Source organism: Brassica napus, chromosome C9 (assembly GCF_020379485.1).
Source record: "Brassica napus cultivar Da-Ae chromosome C9, Da-Ae, whole genome shotgun sequence".
Lineage (NCBI taxonomy): Eukaryota > Viridiplantae > Streptophyta > Magnoliopsida > Brassicales > Brassicaceae > Brassica > Brassica napus.
Genome location: NC_063452.1, coordinates 15,636,430 through 15,653,674, shown reverse-complemented (window position 1 = coordinate 15,653,674; position 17,245 = coordinate 15,636,430). Strand labels below are relative to the sequence as shown.

Below are 17,245 nucleotides of genomic sequence, written 5' to 3'. Positions count from 1 at the left end.
ATATTATAACATTATTATGTAATAATACTATTTTACATAATTTTAATTTTATTTCTAAATTTGAAATGTATATGGAAGTCAAATTAAATTGGACCTACATAATACAGAATAAATATTTTGAGATATTGTTAAAAACAACAAAAACAATTAAAAAAAAACTATAATATATTGTACATGCAAAAAAATTTGTAATAAAAATCTTATTTGAAAATTGCTTGAAATATAAAAACTTGGATAATATTTTTTATTTTATTTTATGGAGAAATTTCATGTTTACCACTTTTATGGTATCACTTTTCATCTTTACCACTACTAAAGAGACATTTTCCAAAAGACATTCTTCATTGAGTGGTAAAAAACTCTTATATCTTTGTTCTCTATATATATAATAAATCATTATTTAAATAAATAAATAATTATAATTATAATTTTTTTATGTTTTCGAATTATACTTTTTCAAATTCGAACTTTTTTATAAATTTTTTTTTGAGTTTTTTTTTTTGAAATTTTTTCTAATTATTTTTTTTCAAAATTTATTTTTGAAAATCGAAAATTATGATTTGAAACTATTTTGAATTTTTGTTTATATATATTTTAAGTATTTATTTATATATTTATTAGAATCCTAAATTTAACATTCTAAAACCCTACCCCACCCCTCAATTCTAAACCCCAAGTTTGTCTTTTACCATTCATTAAAAGTGAGGGTAAAAATGATTAGTGTAAACATGAAAAGTGGTACTATGAATGTGGTATTTGTGGCAAATTTTTTCAATTTAAATACTGATTTTTAGATATCATTTCCAAATAAATATAGAAATGAATATTTGAAGTACATATTTATGTTTCAAATATTTATATTTGTGATTAATTCAGACATTATGATAGTTTTCAGAGTTTTTATAGAGTTACCTATTCGTGTTCGACTAATAACCCTGTAGGTTCAAATTTGTTCTGTATCACCATACAAGATTCACCCTTGTATTTCTTATATTTCCGACCGGCACATATCATTTTTTTTGTTCGAGTTCAGTTCGGATTTCAGATTATGGATTATAAGCTCATGCCTATTTTAAATACAGACAAAATGCGATTATAAGAAATTTTCAGGGAATTTTTTAAAAATATAGGACTAAAGATAAGAATAACCATAACGGCCCATAATTTATGAATTTGGACCTACTTATACGATGACGCATCTACGGTAGGTGTAGGCCTGTTGATACGGCTTAAACACAGAAGCCACTCGAATCAAGTTACCATAGTACCCTTAACCTTCTTCATCGTATAAAACCTTTCACAATTCATTCTCTCCATTAATCAAATCAAATCCTTAGGGTTTTCTTCGTACAATCGGAGAAGAGATTACAAAGGAGAAGATGCGTCACGACGAAGCTAACGGAGATGAAAACAACAAAAACGAGAATTACTTAGCTCTGGGCTTGGAGAGCTCGCCTTTCAAGTCTCTTGGTGGCAAAGACTCAAAGTCTCGAGTATGTACTCTTCACACCTTCTTTGTTAGATTCAGTGGCTTTTTGTTTTCCTTTGTGTTGCGTTGCATTAGGTAAGGGTAATGAAAGTTCAAGATTGGGTTGGGATTCAAAGGTTCCATCTTGGGATTGAGCTTGTTGTATGATGTCAAGCTCATATGTGTTAGAAGCCTTTTGACATTTGTATCTCTGCAGCAGGATGTTGAAAAGGAATCTTCAAGAAGCAGAGGCAAGGGCCGTGAGAGTGAGAGGAGCAGGGAGAGAGATAGGGAGCGAGACCGCCATAGTGAGAGAGATGATGATGATCACAGAATTCGAAGGTATACTGATTGTGTGTTGGAATATTCTTTTCCTAGTTTAATGATGATTGTTTCATTCTTAAGCTGATGGTGTTTTCAATTATCGGCAGGAGGAGGTCTCGCGATCGTGAGAGAGAGGAGAGACACAGGCGACGTTCACGCTCTCGATCGAGAAGTCGCTCGCGTAGGTCTGAGCATAGATCACGTTCCCGGTCAAGACCACCGTCCAAGAGGTACCCTGGCTTCTCTGTTATATTATACCTGTGGCAGTGTGCAGTGTGTTGTGATAATCAAGTCAAATAAACACTTTATTCTTTATTCTTTCTCTCTTTGATGTCTCTGTTATGTTGAAACCCTTTCACTTATGGGATATGTACTAGTCTGGAGGGTTCCTTGTCTTGAGGGTTTAGTCAGCCATTATTTTTCGTAGTTGTTTCTACTGATTCCTGACCTCTTTATTTATGCCCTTTCAGCAAGAGGGTAAGTGGATTCGATATGCCGCCCCCTTCTTCTGCAATGTTAGCTCCTACGGCAGTTGCTGCAGCAGGTATGTCCTTCATCATCTACTCAACGTTTTTATATTCCTTAACTGCTTGTTGTTTTTGATTTGTACGTAGTTTTGGAAACATCATAGTCGGTTACACGGTGTGACTTTGGTAAGCTGCATTTTTATTGCAGACCACTTTAAATCCATGCTCTCTTTATATGATGTTTTTCTTCTTTTTTTTTTGTTCCCTGGTGAAGTTGTTCTGGAACTGAGAGACTTTTTTTTTTGTTGTCTTTTTTGGTGTTGTTTGTTTGTGTCCTGTCTTTTTGTAGTAAGAAGGCATGTTGGGTTAGTTTACCCACTGTGCGGACAATGAGCAGACCCCTCTAGCTTTTAATAGTACAAAGAGGAATCAGTGCAACGGTTGTCATGGGTATTCTTCGTCTTCGACTGGCAGCTATATGAAAGAATATGCTCAACGATATGTTCCTATATTCTAGGATCTCGTTACTTGACCATATCCCTTGTATAGTGGAACCGTAGAACAACCTTGTGTATATATTGATTGTATCGTGTTTATGTTTGATCAAGGAAATACATACAATTTCATGGTATCAGAGCTAAAGCTCTTGAGACCCTAATCTTCTTCCTCTTCCCTTTCTTTCTAAATTTCTTTCTACCATCCCTCTCTTCTAAAGTTCTCTGCCAATGGCCGCACCAAATCCCGTTGATTTCGACCGTGATTACTTATATTCTCATGATTTCTTCTCACCTAGCAACTGGGAGCGCTTTCTTTATTGCCAGTTCAGGCAATGACTCAGCAGGTAAGATCTATTTTATTGTTCGGTCCTTCACCTTTTATCAAGATTGACTTCCTAATACTGTGTTATGATCGCAGGCAACTAGGCATGCTAGACGTGTCTATGTTGGTGGCCTTCCACCCACTGCAAATGAACAGGTTTTGTTACTTTTTTGGTCTATTGTAATCATTTTAAACTTTAGCAATAACATTTTGTATGACTACTGAGAATCGATTTCCATATTGTAGTCGGTGGCAACTTTCTTTAGCCAAGTGATGTCAGCGGTTGGGGGAAACACTGCTGGGCCAGGTATCAAAATTTCCATTGTTTTTTATGCCTTGTACCTTTGACAAGCCTAGACAATAACTCATCGCATTGTCTCTTTTTATTCGTAGGCGATGCGGTGGTGAATGTTTATATAAACCATGAAAAGAAGTTCGCCTTTGTAGAGATGAGATCTGTTGAGGAGGCTAGTAATGCAATGGCATTAGACGGAATTATATTAGAGGTGACTCATTATCTTTTGCTCAGTTTAGATGTACAGTCTTATTCTTCTTTATTAATTACAATATGTGTTAACATGTTAGCTTTGTTCATCTCCAGGGGGTTCCTGTAAAGGTGAAGAGGCCTACTGACTATAACCCATCCCTTGCTGCAGCTCTTGGTCCGAGCCAGCCTAATCCCAATCTCAACTTGGCGGCTGTTGGATTTTCCTCGGGGTCTACTGGTGGGCTTGAGGGTCCGGACCGCTTATTTGTGGGTGGGATTCCATATTACTTGACAGAGGATCAGATCAGGGAGCTCTTGGAGTCCTTTGGGCCGCTAAGAGGTTTCAACTTGGTTAAAGACAGGTGTGACAGGAATTATGGTTAATTCCGGTTTAGATATTTCATTTATGCATTTTGGTTTAGCTTACTGGTTTAGCTTTGGTTTAGTAAACACTTATATGTACACATTTTCCCATTTATGGGAATCAATCAATCAAACATTAAAACAATCTTCTTAAACCCTAACTCTCTCTATCATCATGTTCATCATCATTCACCATTGAATCTCTGTTCTTCGGGATGATCCTTCTTCCTTCGTGGTCGTCCTCTAGGCTTTGATTCTCCGATCTCCGGGTTCTCGGTGAACCTCTGGATTGGGTTTATCTATCATTATTGGTTTTCCTGTCTCAATGGTATCAGAGCAGTCTTTCCTCGGCAAACCTATTTCCATGGCTAGACGCAAGATTCCTCTGAAGTATTCATGTGAGGAGATTTATGACAGGATGTCAAGTGGATTATGCATCTTTTGTGAAGATCTTGATACACCTGGTCACCATGATTTGAAGCACAAAGGGGTGGAGATTATCATGATCGAAAGTGACGACCAACCCATCGTGACTAAAAGCGAACCCATCGTTGAAGAAAGCTTGGTCGAATCTGACGAGTATGTATCCGAAACCATGATGAAGCCTGATGCGTTCTCTGAATCGTTGGAGGATTTCACTTCAGATTTACAGGTTGTTGATGCTGCAGCTCCAAAAGAAGCTCAGAACAAAAGTGTTGCAGAAGAAAACATGAGCTTCGCTCTTGGGAATAAGATCGAACACATGGTGGGCAAGCAATCTCAAGAGGCTGATCGTGTATGGGAACCAGGTGGGTTTATAACCAAGCCAGCAACACAATCTCAAGGCATAGAGAGTTTCTGCAGCACAATCCAACAAAAAGAAGTTACCCACAGCACGGAAACGATTTGGGTTGATCTTCCTATTCAAGAACATGAAAAATCTGAGCTTATAGATTCGGTTCTGGAGGCTGGCTGTGTCCATTTAAACGATTTGCTCACAGAGTTTCAGAAAGCAAATAGGCACCAGAAACATGAAGGATGGGTAAAGGCTGTTGATTTGTTTCATTCAGTGGATAGTTGCTGGAATCAGTTCTTAAAGCAACAAAAATGTCCCAAATCGTGGAACTTAAAGTACAAACATGGGGAGTATATGGTTAGGAGTTTTCTACATGATCTGACTATAGAGACTGTCAAGAACAAGAAGTTGCAGGTGGTGCAGCAGCGACCATATGAGATCAGAACCAGCAGAGATAAGAACGATGTCAAGATATTCTCAAGGCCTTTTGGAGATATGGATACTTGGTTTCAAGAGATCGTGACTACTTCTCTTGAGATTGGAGTTTCTCTTGAATGTTTAGGCCAGTACCTCAGTCATGATGAAGTGTTGAGGTTAACTACAAAGAATCATGGGAGTTATATACAGAAAATCACAACGATATCCATCCCATTGGCGAAGGAAACTCAAGATTGGAGTATGCAATCGGTGTTAAAGATTCAGGTATGCACTGATTTTATCCTAGCAGCGTTGATTGAGTTTGACAGCTATGGTTGGGAGTGTGAGGACCAGACAGTCATTCTCGTTGATCAAGATCCAAGAGTTTGGGAACCTGGTGGAGTAGTTACTGAACATGATCAGTGGAAATATCTAGAGAAATGTTACATACTACATTCACCATTGAATCTCTGTTCTTCGGGATGATCCTTCTTCCTTCGTGGTCGTCCTCTAGGCTTTGATTCTCCGATCTCCGGGTTCTCGGTGAACCTCTGGATTGGGTTTATCTATCATTATTGGTTTTCCTGTCTCAACAGGGAATCCGGAAACTCGATGGGATATGCATTCTGTGTATTCCAGGATCCTTCAGTCACAGATATTGCATGTGCTGCTCTAAACGGGATTAAGATGGGCAATAAGACACTTACGGTAAGGCGTGCAGTCCAAGGTGCGATTCAACCTAAGCCTGAGCAAGAAGATATATTACTTCATGCCCAACAGCAGATTGCTTTGCAGGTGAGTGTTTTATTTTTATGCTTTGTCCTATTACTACTATATATCTAAACTTTCTGGATATCACTGATTTAAGTGTCTCTTGAACTTCTGTAACAGAGGCTTATGCTACAACCAGGAGGCACGCCCACCAAGATTGTATGTTTGACTCAAGTGGTTACAGCTAATGTTCTTGGAGACGATAAAGAATATGAAGACATAATGGAGGACATGAGACAGGAAGGTGGAAAATTTGGTAAGCAATTTCAGTTTTTGTGTTTATGTTCCTGAGGATCTGCTCTTTTTACATGGTGGGAACTTTTGATAATTCATTGTTGTGTGTGCAGGTAACTTGGTGAATGTTGTGATTCCGAGGCCCAATCCGGAGCATGATCCAACACCAGGAGTTGGGAAGGTTCGTTTTTCAGCTCAGAAAAGCAGTTTTTACTAATTCCATGCACACAACACATCCCTCTTAATGATCTTATTATATTTATACCATTGCAGGTTTTCTTAGAGTATGCGGATTTGGACAGCGCAGCAAAGGCAAGATCTGGGATGAATGGAAGAAAGTTTGATGGAAACCAAGTGGTAGCTGTGTATTACCCCGAAAACAAGTATGCACAAGGCGACTACGAAGCCTGCTGATCCTTCTTTACTTTCTTTGGACCTCTTAGCAAGAAGTTTGAATCTTTTTTTTTTTTAATGTATGGAGTGTTCAGATTATGACTGCATTAGTATCAATTGAGTGTATTGGATAATTTAGTCTTTGGTTTCATTGAAACACCCTTTTGAGTTATGTTATTATCCTCTTACCGGTTAGAAATTACCAAGCAAATCTTATATACGCAATCCATAGTAGTAACCTAAAAGTACCATACTTTTCGCTTTCCTGCCTGGGAAAAATTGTATGGTGACTTCTTCGAACAGATTTATATCACTGGCATGGTTTTAGCAGTTACAAATTTGTTCAACTATCCGTTATTATCAATGATGGTGAACATAAAACAACTAGCACCACTGGTCTAGTGGTAGAATAGTATCCTGCCACGGTACAGACCCGGGTTCGATTACCGGCAGGTGCAAAGAGCTGTGAGGATTTAGGCTTCAGCGATGGTTGGGTCCATCGCATTCATCTGATATCCGGATGCAATATTGCCATACACTGAGCTCTCTTTTTATTATTCCTTTTTTCTAGCATTTCTGAACAGTACAAGTCGGTGATAGTTGGAGAAATCTTTTATCAATTTTGGGTGAAAAATCTATGCAAAATGAGATGGCTACTGTGTTGTCGAATCACTAATCTTGATTTCGTAAACACATATCGTAGCAAACCAAAAATTGATTAATTTTATTGTGATAAAATAAGCTGCAATTGTTATTTCTTCAACGCACCCCAGAGCAGCATTGACACTATTCTCTCACCATGAGGATTGAGAAGTCCAGTCCACTGCAAAAACCTCATCCGTGTGACAAGGAAGATCTTGCTTTAATTAATAACAAGGATGATAGGTCCGTGCAGATGCAGAGAGGATGATAATACCTTATCTGACAGAGGAATCTCTAGGATTGAGGATCCGGACCGTATTTTTGTGTGTACTTCAAATAGGCAAACTATCAGAGAGCTCTTGCCTCATAATTTTAATTCTTTTATTTAGATCATTTTCTTGAACAAAATGTAAAATTATTCATTAGAAAAAAGTTCTTCTTACAACTAATGCATCCTTTGTTTAAGAACAACATTTAGATCTTCAGAGGTAGGGTAGATATTGGAGGATATATATACGAATATGTTCATATATATTTGGATATATTCAAATATGTTAATATTCTTGTAATCTAGATGTGCATATCTTCTGTTATTAGGAAACATCGTATGTATATATACTTTGGTCTATTGACCTTCAACAATACAAGAAATCCTTTATACGATACTAGGTTTCTTGACATGGTATCAGAGCTATAAACACACAAATTTTTCTTCTACCTCGATTTTGTTCTTCAAAACTTACCGGTTCCTACATTTTTTTAACTCCCTTCTGAGATATGGGAAGTGACGACGGTCATTATGATACGCAGGGTTCCTCTGGAAAGCCTCCAATTGCGCAATCACAAGTGGAGGTCCGACGTCGTACGATCTCTCCATATGATCTTTCATCAAGCGACAACCCCAGCTCTGTTATCTCTCAACCATTGCTTAAAGGAACAAACTACAACGAATGGTCCACTAACTTACAGATGGCTCTTAAGGCACGGAAGAAGTTTGGTTTCGTTGATGGTTCAATACCTCAGCCGAGCAGTGATTCTGCTGATCTAGACGACTGGTGGACTAATAATGCCTTGGTTCTATCTTGGATCAAGTTAACCATTACTGAATCTGTTCGCTCAAATCTCTCTCACCTTGAGATTGCAAGCGACTATTGGGAACACATTAAGCGTCGTTACTCCGTTAATAATGGACAGAGAGTTCAACGTCTTAAAGCAGAACTTGCAACTTGCAGACAACACGGCTTGTCTATTGAAGCTTACTATGGGAAACTCATGCAGTTGTGGACTGCTCTAGCAGAGCACCGAATCACAAACAACTGTGGCTGTCCAATTGGCGTTAACCTTGAGAAAGAGAGAGAAGAGGATCGACTTCATGAGTTCCTAAAGGGACTGGATGAATCTCTCTATGGTTCTGTTAAATCAAACCTCTTGTCTCGTGATACTCTCCCATCTCTTGACGTTGCTTACAGTGCATTACTACAGGATGAGGACTCCAAACATACCAACCGGGTTCTCGATGACAGAGCTGATACAATGGCTCATGCAGTTCGTACAGGACAAAGATTTAGTTCCTCCTCCTCCTCCAGCACGTATGTGTCTAAAGAAGAAAGAATGAAGCTCACTTGTACGAGCTGTGGACGCAAAGGACATCTTGCGACAAACTGCTTCTGCACCTTAGGCTACCCTGAATGGTGGGGAGACAGACCTCATGGTCGCTTATCACCTGGTACTGGGCGTGGCGGTGGATCTTCTACTACTGTTTCACGTTCGGCATCTACTGATCTTGCCAGAGCAAATACGGTTACCTTAGCTCCCCAACAACAACACTCGGCTAACATGATAACGTCAGCTGATCGTGTAGGATTTACTGGTCTAAGTGATGACCAATGGAAGACTCTCGTCACCATGTTAAACGAACGTAAGACACCAACCAACACACTAAGCGGTATGTCTTCTAATTTCTCTTGGATTCTTGACTCAGGGGCAACGAACCACATGACTGGTTCTATAGCCTCTCTTACTGATATACGAGATACAGTCTCATTACCTGTGAAATTACCTGATGGACGAATCACTCTTGCTACAAGAACAGGAACTGCGATTCTGAGTTCTATTCTTACAGTTCAGAATGTTCTATTTGTTGATGGGCTTCAGTGCCATTTGATCTCTGTATCACAGTTAGCTCGTCAGAAAACTTGTATCTTTCAGATTAATGATAAACTTGGACTGATTCAGGACCGCATTACCAAGACGCTGATTGGAGTGGCTGAGCAGTTGAATGGATTATACTTCGTACGAGGGATGGAGTTTGCTGGAGCGGTTCATCAAGACAAGCCTGTCACGTCTGATGTTCTTCACAATCGCTTAGGACATCCCTCTCATCGAGTTTTGGATTTTTTTACCTATTTCAGTAACTTATGATAGTAGTTCTCGGAATAAGGTGTGTGAGATTTGTACACGCGCCAAACAGACTCGTTGTTCTTTTCCTACAAGTTCTAATAAAACTATGGCTTTATTTGAAATGGTGCATTGTGACTTATGGGGCCCTTACCGAACTCCATCTCGTTGTGGAGCTAGATATTTTCTTACCATTATTGATGACTTCTCACGAAGTGTGTGGCTTTATCTACTTCCGACCAAAACCGATGTTACTAAGACTATCAAAAACTTCATATCCATGGCGCAGTGTCAGTTTAATGCCAAAGTTCAGAAGATTCGTTCAGATAATGGAACAGATTTTCTGTGTATGTCATCTTACTTTCGAAAACAGGGTATTCTTCATGAGACTTCATGTGTGGGAACACTCCAACAGAATGGACGGGTTGAACGCAAACATCGTCACATCTTGAATGTTGCTCGAGCACTTCGTTTTCAGGCTTCGTTACCTATTGAATTCTGGGGTGAATGCATCTTGACAGCAGCCTATCTAATTAACCGTACTCCCACACCTCTACTCGATGGTCAGACTCCTTTTGAAAGGCTTTATAAACGCCCTCCACCACTTGCGCATCTTCGCACTTTTGGATGCTTGTGTTATGCGCATAACCAAAATCACAAGGGAGATAAATTTGCATCTCGCAGCATCAAGGGTGTTTTCATCGGTTATCCATACGGTAAGAAAGGTTGGCGTGTCCTCAACCCTCTAACTGGAAAGATTTTTGCAAGTCGAGATGTTGTTTTCTGTGAGTCACAGTTTCCTTACTCTGTTGCGCCTCCGACTGAGTCATCTCCTTCTTCTCCGCTGATTACAGAAATTGTGTTACTTGAAGAAGAAGTTACAGTGCCCCTTGCTCCTGTTTTGCCAGTGTCATCTGATACTGCTCTCGCCGATCAGGAATTACCTACTCCACTTACTGATGATACACAAGTTTCTTCAGACATTGAAACTGAAACGGGTGATGATTCCCCGCCACCACCCTCTACCGACTTACCGGAGAGCTCGACGCCTCCGACTACTCTTACTGAAACAGAGAATGCTGAGATTGCGGACGACAATACTAATTCGTCACCCCAGCCTCTTACTGAAACGTCGACGACTGACATTACTGAAACAGAGGACGTGATACCCTCTGGCATTGACTTGCCGACTACGGCACTTGGGAGAGGTCTCCGTACAAAGACCATTCCATCGAAGCTTCATGACTATGTTCTTCAAACTATTTCTCCTACAGCTACATGTCCCACCGAAGCTCCTTATGCACTTGAATTCTACGTTAATTTCTCGAAATTTTCTGAACGTCATCAACACTTTCTTGCCGCCATCTCCTCTTTAAAAGAGCCCACGTCTTATCGTCAAGCTATACTAGACGAGATCTGGCGTAACTCAATTCAAGATGAGTATGTGGCTCTCGTTGATAATGGTACTTGGGACGTCGTTGATTTACCTCCTGATAAACATGCTCTCGCATGTAAATGGGTTTTTAAATACAAATTTCGGGCAGATGGGACTATGGAACGACCAAAATCACGGTTGGTTGTATGTGGAAACAGTCAGATTGAGGGAGAGGATTATGAAGAAACTTTTGCGCCCGTCGCAAAAATGACCACGGTTAGAACTTTTCTACAAATCACAGCTTCTCGTAACTGGGAGGTCCATCAAATGGACGTTCATAATGCGTTTCTTCACGGTGATTTGAAAGAGAAAGTTTATATGCGTCCACCGCCAGGTTTCAAGGGTTCTGATAAAAACAAGGTGTGTCTCTTGAAAAAGTCACTATATGGTTTAAAACAGGCTCCTAGATGCTGGTTCGAGAAACTCTCCTCCTCGCTAGTAACATATGGTTTCGTACAGTCCCTCTCTGATTATTCCTTGTTCATTATGGATCGTGGTATGGACTATATTCAGGTTATTATCTATGTGGATGATCTCGTTGTTTCTGCGAGTAAATCTTCTCTATTGGAATCATTTAAGGACTATATGAATCGATGTTTTCATATGAAGGATCTCGGCATCTCCAAATATTTCCTCGGCTTGGAACTTGCTCGCAGTCCTCTTGGAATCTATCTTTGTCAAAGAAAATATGCTCTTGCCATTATCGAAGAAACCGGTCTCTTGGCCGCTAAACCAGCAGCTTTCCCGGTCGAACAGAATCAGACATTAGCTCTCGACAAAGGACCTGATCTGGCTGATGTTGCTGCTTATCGACGACTTGTCGGACGTCTCATTTATCTTGCTGTCACTCGTCCTGACCTCGCTTATTCGGTTCATCTTCTAGCTCAATTCATGCAGAAGCCTAAGCTTGCTCATTGGAATGCTGCTTTACGAGTTGTGCGTTATTTAAAGGGCAATCCAGGCCAGGGTATTCTTCTTCGTGCTCATACCGAGCTCAAGCTCTCTGTTTGGTGTGACTCTGATTGGTCAGGTTGCCGCATTTCTCGTAGATCTCTTACTGGATGGTTTATAACTCTTGGTGGTTCTCCTATCTCTTGGAAAACACAGAAACAAGACTGTGTGTCACGCTCGAGCTGTGAAGCTGAATATCGCGCAATGTCGTCTACCGTTCAGGAGGTTCTTTGGATTCGCAACCTTCTTCGCACGTTCGGTATTAACTTTACTTCTCCGATTCCATTACATTGTGATAGTAAGTCTGCGATATACTTGGCTGCTAACCCGGTCTTTCATGAACGTACGAAGCATGTCGAGAATGATTGTCATTTTATACGGGATGAAATAGTCAAAGGTGTTATTGCAACCAAACACGTTTCTACCCATTCTCAACTTGCAGACATTTTCACTAAGCCCCTTGGCCGTAAAGGATTTGATGAGTTTCTTCCCAAGTTGGGAGTTCTTGATCTTCACTCTCCAACTTGAGGGGGGATATTGGAGGATATATATACGAATATGTTCATATATATTTGGATATATTCAAATATGTTAATATTCTTGTAATCTAGATGTGCATATCTTCTGTTATTAGGAAACATCGTATGTATATATACTTTGGTCTATTGACCTTCATCAATACAAGAAATCCTTTATACGATATTAGGTTTGTTGACAGTAGAGATAGTGGATCATAGCTAGTTATGTTCATCCAAGTTCATTATAAGAATGTATATATTGTCAGGACGTTGATTCTTGTGCATTCGATCTCATAGAAGAAGCAGATTCAGATTAGTTGTGCGCAAGTGAAGAGTTTAGTTTAATTATGGTTGTACAGATTACGGAGAAAGCAACTTATTCGCGTGATTTGTTTATTTTCCAAATATAAATACATTTATTACAGGATATTAATACATCGAAGGATCATGAACTTTTCTTTATCACTTTAGTTCACGTCGGCCGTCCTGATCTATCTCATAAACCGTTCGGAAGATCCCCAATGATCTAGTGCCCCAGGTTATGACACTTAGAAGGATAGGTGGCACTTGAGTTCTGAGATACTAACACGTGGGTATAAATACTAGCTTCAATAGAACTAAACCCAATCCAATCTTTGTCCGGACACAGACATCACTGTACAGAGATGCTGTGAAATTTATATTGTGCGCTAATATTGTTTGTAGAGGAATCTTTTTTTTTTTTTTTTTGACTGAATTTTTTCATTTTAAATATAAAGGTACCTAGAAGGCTTTCAGCCTCTGTAGGCATGTGCGTGTATATAAATTCAAATGAGTCATCATTTTGAATCTGATTCACCACACCTTCTACATGGCATCAGAACAACAAATCTTCAATGGAACACAAGAGGAGTCCTCAAATCCTCCCTCTCAATCTATGCATGAACTAGAAGCCTTAACCGACAAGACTATTCTGAGCCACCAAGACGAGGCCAAGATAGCGTCAAAAGAGTTCGAGAATATTCAGAAACGGTACCAAGACCTAATCGCCAAGCTGCCTCACGCGGAAGGCTGGTTTGAGAAGGCTCCGTTCATCGGGTATGGTGGTCACTGGATCATAGAGCCTCTCCTTGCAGGTTGCCTTCACGCTCAAGACTTCTTCCAAGCTCGACCCGTTGACTTTTTCATCTGTAGCTATCCAAAGTCAGGTACCACTTGGCTCAAAGCCCTAGCCTTCTCTATCGTCAACCGATCTCGCTTCGACGATTCCTCGAACCCTCTCCTGAAACGTAACCCTCACGAGCTTGTTCCCTTCGTTGAGATCGAATTTGCTTTCTTTCCTCAAATTGATGTTCTCAAAGACGAAGGGAATACTCTCTTTTCGACTCATATGCCGCACGGGTTACTACCCGAATCGATTTCGAACTCGTGTTGTAAGATGGTTTACATATGGAGAGACCCCAAGGACACTTTCATCTCCATGTGGACTTTCTTCCAAAAGCAAAAGTTTGGAAGTGGCCCTCTCAATAGTCTTGAGGAGTGTTTTGATATGTTCTGTCTAGGTTTATCAGGGTACGGTCCTTATCTAGATCATGTCATGTCGTATTGGAAAGCTTATCAAGAGAATCCAAATAAGATTTTGTTCCTCAAGTACGAGACGATGAGAGAGGATCCTTTGCCCTATGTGAAAAGATTGGCTGAGTTTATGGGTTATGGATTCACAGCTGAGGAAGAGGAGAAATGGGTTGTTGAGAAAGTAGTGAATCTTTGCAGCTTCGAGACGTTGAAGAATCTTGAAGCCAACAAAGGAGAGAAATATAGAGAGGACATTCCTCTTAATGCTTATCAGAACAGCGCCTATTTCAGGAAGGGGAAGGTCGGAGACTGGCAGACCTATCTGACTCCGGAGATGGCAGCTCGAATCGATGGATTGATGGAAGAGAAATTCAAGGGCACAGGTTTGCTTGAACACTTTTAGTGACCACTTAGTGTTTGGGGGCAATGACTGATCCTTGTATGCTACGTTTACTTACGGCACAAGTTTGCTACTTTCTTACTTTCATTGCCTGATTTGTGGAAATCCCATATTACGCCAAGCAATGAATGTATCTCAAAAGGGAGTGTATTCTGCTCTAAACATCTCATTGATTTGTGACAAACTTTCTTCTGCAAACTTCTATTAGCTACGGTATAACCTTCTCTACCACATATATTTTTGACAATTGTAGGATAAAGACTCATTTTAAATGACCTTTACCATCAGAAGATCACGAAAAATTGTTGAAAATGAGATTTCGTCCTACAGCCGTCAAGAAAATATGCAGGAAAGGAACGATTATATCGTGGACTTCACATGAAAAACTTCCAGAAAACAAAAAAACTGTAGAAGATAATTGCATCACTGAAGAAACTGTTAACCACGACAACGGATGTAAAAGGAAGGTCGCATGTTGAAGAGGATGCTGATAGATTTGAAAAACAATTCAATCATATATGTAATATATAAATCACTCCAAAACGTTATTGGTTTATTGTTAACGTACTTTAACTTTTTACGTACGTGTTATTTGTTTGTTGTCAACGTGCTTTTTGTTAAAAGATATTGTAGAAGATAGATTATCCATTTACTTACCACCGCGTTTGACCAACCGACGTACCATTATTTTATGTATTTCTTGACAGTATAAATATGGTACTTCTCCTTCATTTGTACGATGAGCAAGACAATATAAGATCATAAGATATAAAGGCTTTATCACTCGTCCCTCTCATACACGATATATATATATATATATATATATATATTCATAAAATATAACTTTGCTTTTTACTTATTACACAACAATACGTTATCAGCATGAAGCTCTGACCAACTAAGTTTTATCAATCCAAAAATTTTTAAACCAGTCGAGCTAATGTTTAAATTTATGTGTTTCAATATACTTAATTTATTATAATTTTATTATTGTTCTGGAGTTACAGGCTAGGCCTTTTCCGTTTATTTTCGGGATGATAGGCGTTGCCTTTCCCGACTGATCGTTATAGTAGGCTATGCCTTCACGATCAGATAAACACGTGGTAGGCGTTGCCTCCGTGAATAAAAATAAAAAATAAATGTCAAAAATGACAGACTAAGTTTCCTCGGACCTTGAAATAAGTAAAAGTCAAAATGATAGACCATGTCTCCTCGGACTTTGAAAAATGATCAATATGGTAATCTAAGACTCCTCGGATCATGTGGTAAGCTAAGCCTCCAATTTTATTTATGCTCTTTAAATTTATGCAATTTAATTTATGCATTTATTTTATGTTTTTAATTTATGCATTTAAATTATGCATTTAAATTTCTGTCTTCATATATTATTATTCTATGAATACGGTTATCATGTCAAATTTGACAAAGCTCAAAATAAATGCCTTTGATATTACGAGAAATAATTATAAGATCTGGGCAGTGGGTGCAGAGATGCATCTGAAAGAAAATGAGCTTATAGAAATCATCGATATAATCTATATCGGATGAGAAAAAGATAAATCCATGATAATTTACACCACTTTGATAATGGTTTAGAAGATAAGGTGTATCATGAGAAAAGATCTAGAAGATCTTTGATAGTTAAATCCTTGAAAGAAAGGATTGGAATTGATGTAAATCCTCCGAGTAAACTGAAAAAAAAAATGAAATCATGATACTAAACCATCAAGTCGGTCCTACTAGAAAAGGACGAGGGTGTAGATGCGGTTGAAACCGCTATCATGGTCGTGGAAGAGGACGAGGAAGAAGATTCCGTCCCTATGAGAATAATTAGAACTTTCACGAAAAATAAAAGTGGTCGGGTGATAAAAGGCAAACATAAAAGGTTTGCTATAGATACGGCCAGAAAGAAAATTGGGTACGTAGTTGTCGTACGCCAAATATTTAGCCGATCTGTCAAAAACAAAAGGAGAAAGGAAGTATATTAAACTTCGTCTCTTATGAGCCCGAACCATTTTTCATAGCTTGAATACTCATCTTGATGATTCAGATTTTCTGGTTGGTCCAGGAAATGAAAATAAAATATCGATGTGATATGAGAATTATCTTCCTGAATAAGATTTTGAGATTCAGGATGGAGATAAATATACCTGACAGGTATTGGGTCATCATCATGACTACTAAAGGTAACAAATATCTCTCCTCTCTCAAACTAAATAAGTATAGTATCTAGTAATATAAACATATTATTGGCTCTAGAAGAGCTTATGATGAAAAGACATGCATAAGGAAAAGATGGCAAAATTATAAATGAGTGGTAAACCTGAAGTTTACTGATATATAGCCATCTCCAATAATGTTATTGACATTATTGTGAAATGTTGAAAAACCAGAAGTTTTTCATAGCATGTCAAGAAAATAAAAGAAACCGTCATGGGTGATGAATCATCAAACAAGTTCATTATATGTGATTTCTTTAAACAGACCCCAAATTAAGATCTCACTCTAAAGGATTTGAAACATAATTCATCCCAAATGGAAAACTGAATATGTTATTGGTTCTAGCGTGGGATTCAGTACGAGATTTTAGACATGGAGTGTCATCATCTCGAGGGTGAGAATTAAAGAATCCTAGTAAGTGGAACATTGAAAAAATTATGTTCGCACTCGAAAAAGAACTTGATAAAGAAAACTCAAGTAAGATGATCCCCATGATCGGGTGTAATAAACACATATACAATCCAGAGGGATAAAGTATATGGATAATTAGAAATATGCTCGCAAGTTTGCTAGAAGCATATGATAAGCTGATAGAATGAGATATGTGAAA

The 17,245-nt window shown here is 38.8% G+C and overlaps 2 protein-coding genes and 1 non-coding gene across 4 annotated transcripts; all 3 read left to right on the top strand.

Annotated features, from left to right (window-relative positions):
* The first annotated feature begins 1,261 nt into the window (after window positions 1–1,261).
* Window positions 1,262–6,695, top strand: LOC106402377 (splicing factor U2af large subunit B). 2 transcript variants are annotated; one of them, XM_048770099.1, is made up of 14 exons: window positions 1,262–1,493; window positions 1,686–1,810; window positions 1,900–2,022; window positions 2,263–2,336; window positions 2,407–2,445; window positions 2,609–3,100; window positions 3,175–3,234; window positions 3,325–3,385; window positions 3,472–3,584; window positions 3,680–3,927; window positions 5,717–5,915; window positions 6,012–6,147; window positions 6,239–6,306; window positions 6,399–6,695. In XM_048770099.1, exons 6-14 carry the CDS (start codon window positions 3,089–3,091, stop codon window positions 6,537–6,539), a joined length of 1,038 nt encoding a protein of 345 aa, XP_048626056.1. In that variant the 5' UTR covers window positions 1,262–1,493; window positions 1,686–1,810; window positions 1,900–2,022; window positions 2,263–2,336; window positions 2,407–2,445; window positions 2,609–3,088; the 3' UTR covers window positions 6,540–6,695. The 2 variants fall into 2 exon arrangements, with proteins under 2 accessions (XP_048626056.1, XP_048626057.1); XM_048770100.1 differs by having other exon boundaries at window positions 1,307–1,493; window positions 1,689–1,810.
* Window positions 6,696–6,978: 283 nt separating this feature from the next.
* Window positions 6,979–7,064, top strand: LOC125593763. Its single transcript, XR_007329654.1, has one exon. It is a non-coding gene; the product is annotated as a small nucleolar RNA snoR114 (small nucleolar RNA).
* A 5,838-nt stretch (window positions 7,065–12,902) lies between these two features.
* Window positions 12,903–15,019, top strand: LOC106405028 (cytosolic sulfotransferase 18). Its single transcript, XM_013845652.3, has one exon. It carries the CDS (start codon window positions 13,312–13,314, stop codon window positions 14,416–14,418), a length of 1,107 nt encoding a protein of 368 aa, XP_013701106.1. The 5' UTR covers window positions 12,903–13,311; the 3' UTR covers window positions 14,419–15,019.
* Window positions 15,020–17,245: the final 2,226 nt, after the last annotated feature.

Coding starts and splice junctions, on each gene's coding strand:
- LOC106402377 (XM_048770099.1), top strand. Junction 3,386..3,471: donor GGGAAACACTGCTGGGCCAG/GTATCAAAATTT, acceptor TTTTATTCGTAG/GCGATGCGGTGGTGAATGTT. Junction 3,585..3,679: donor TAGACGGAATTATATTAGAG/GTGACTCATTAT, acceptor GTTCATCTCCAG/GGGGTTCCTGTAAAGGTGAA.
- LOC106405028 (XM_013845652.3), top strand. CDS start 13,312: ATGGCATCAGAACAACAAATCTTCAATGGAACACAAGAGGAGTCCTCA.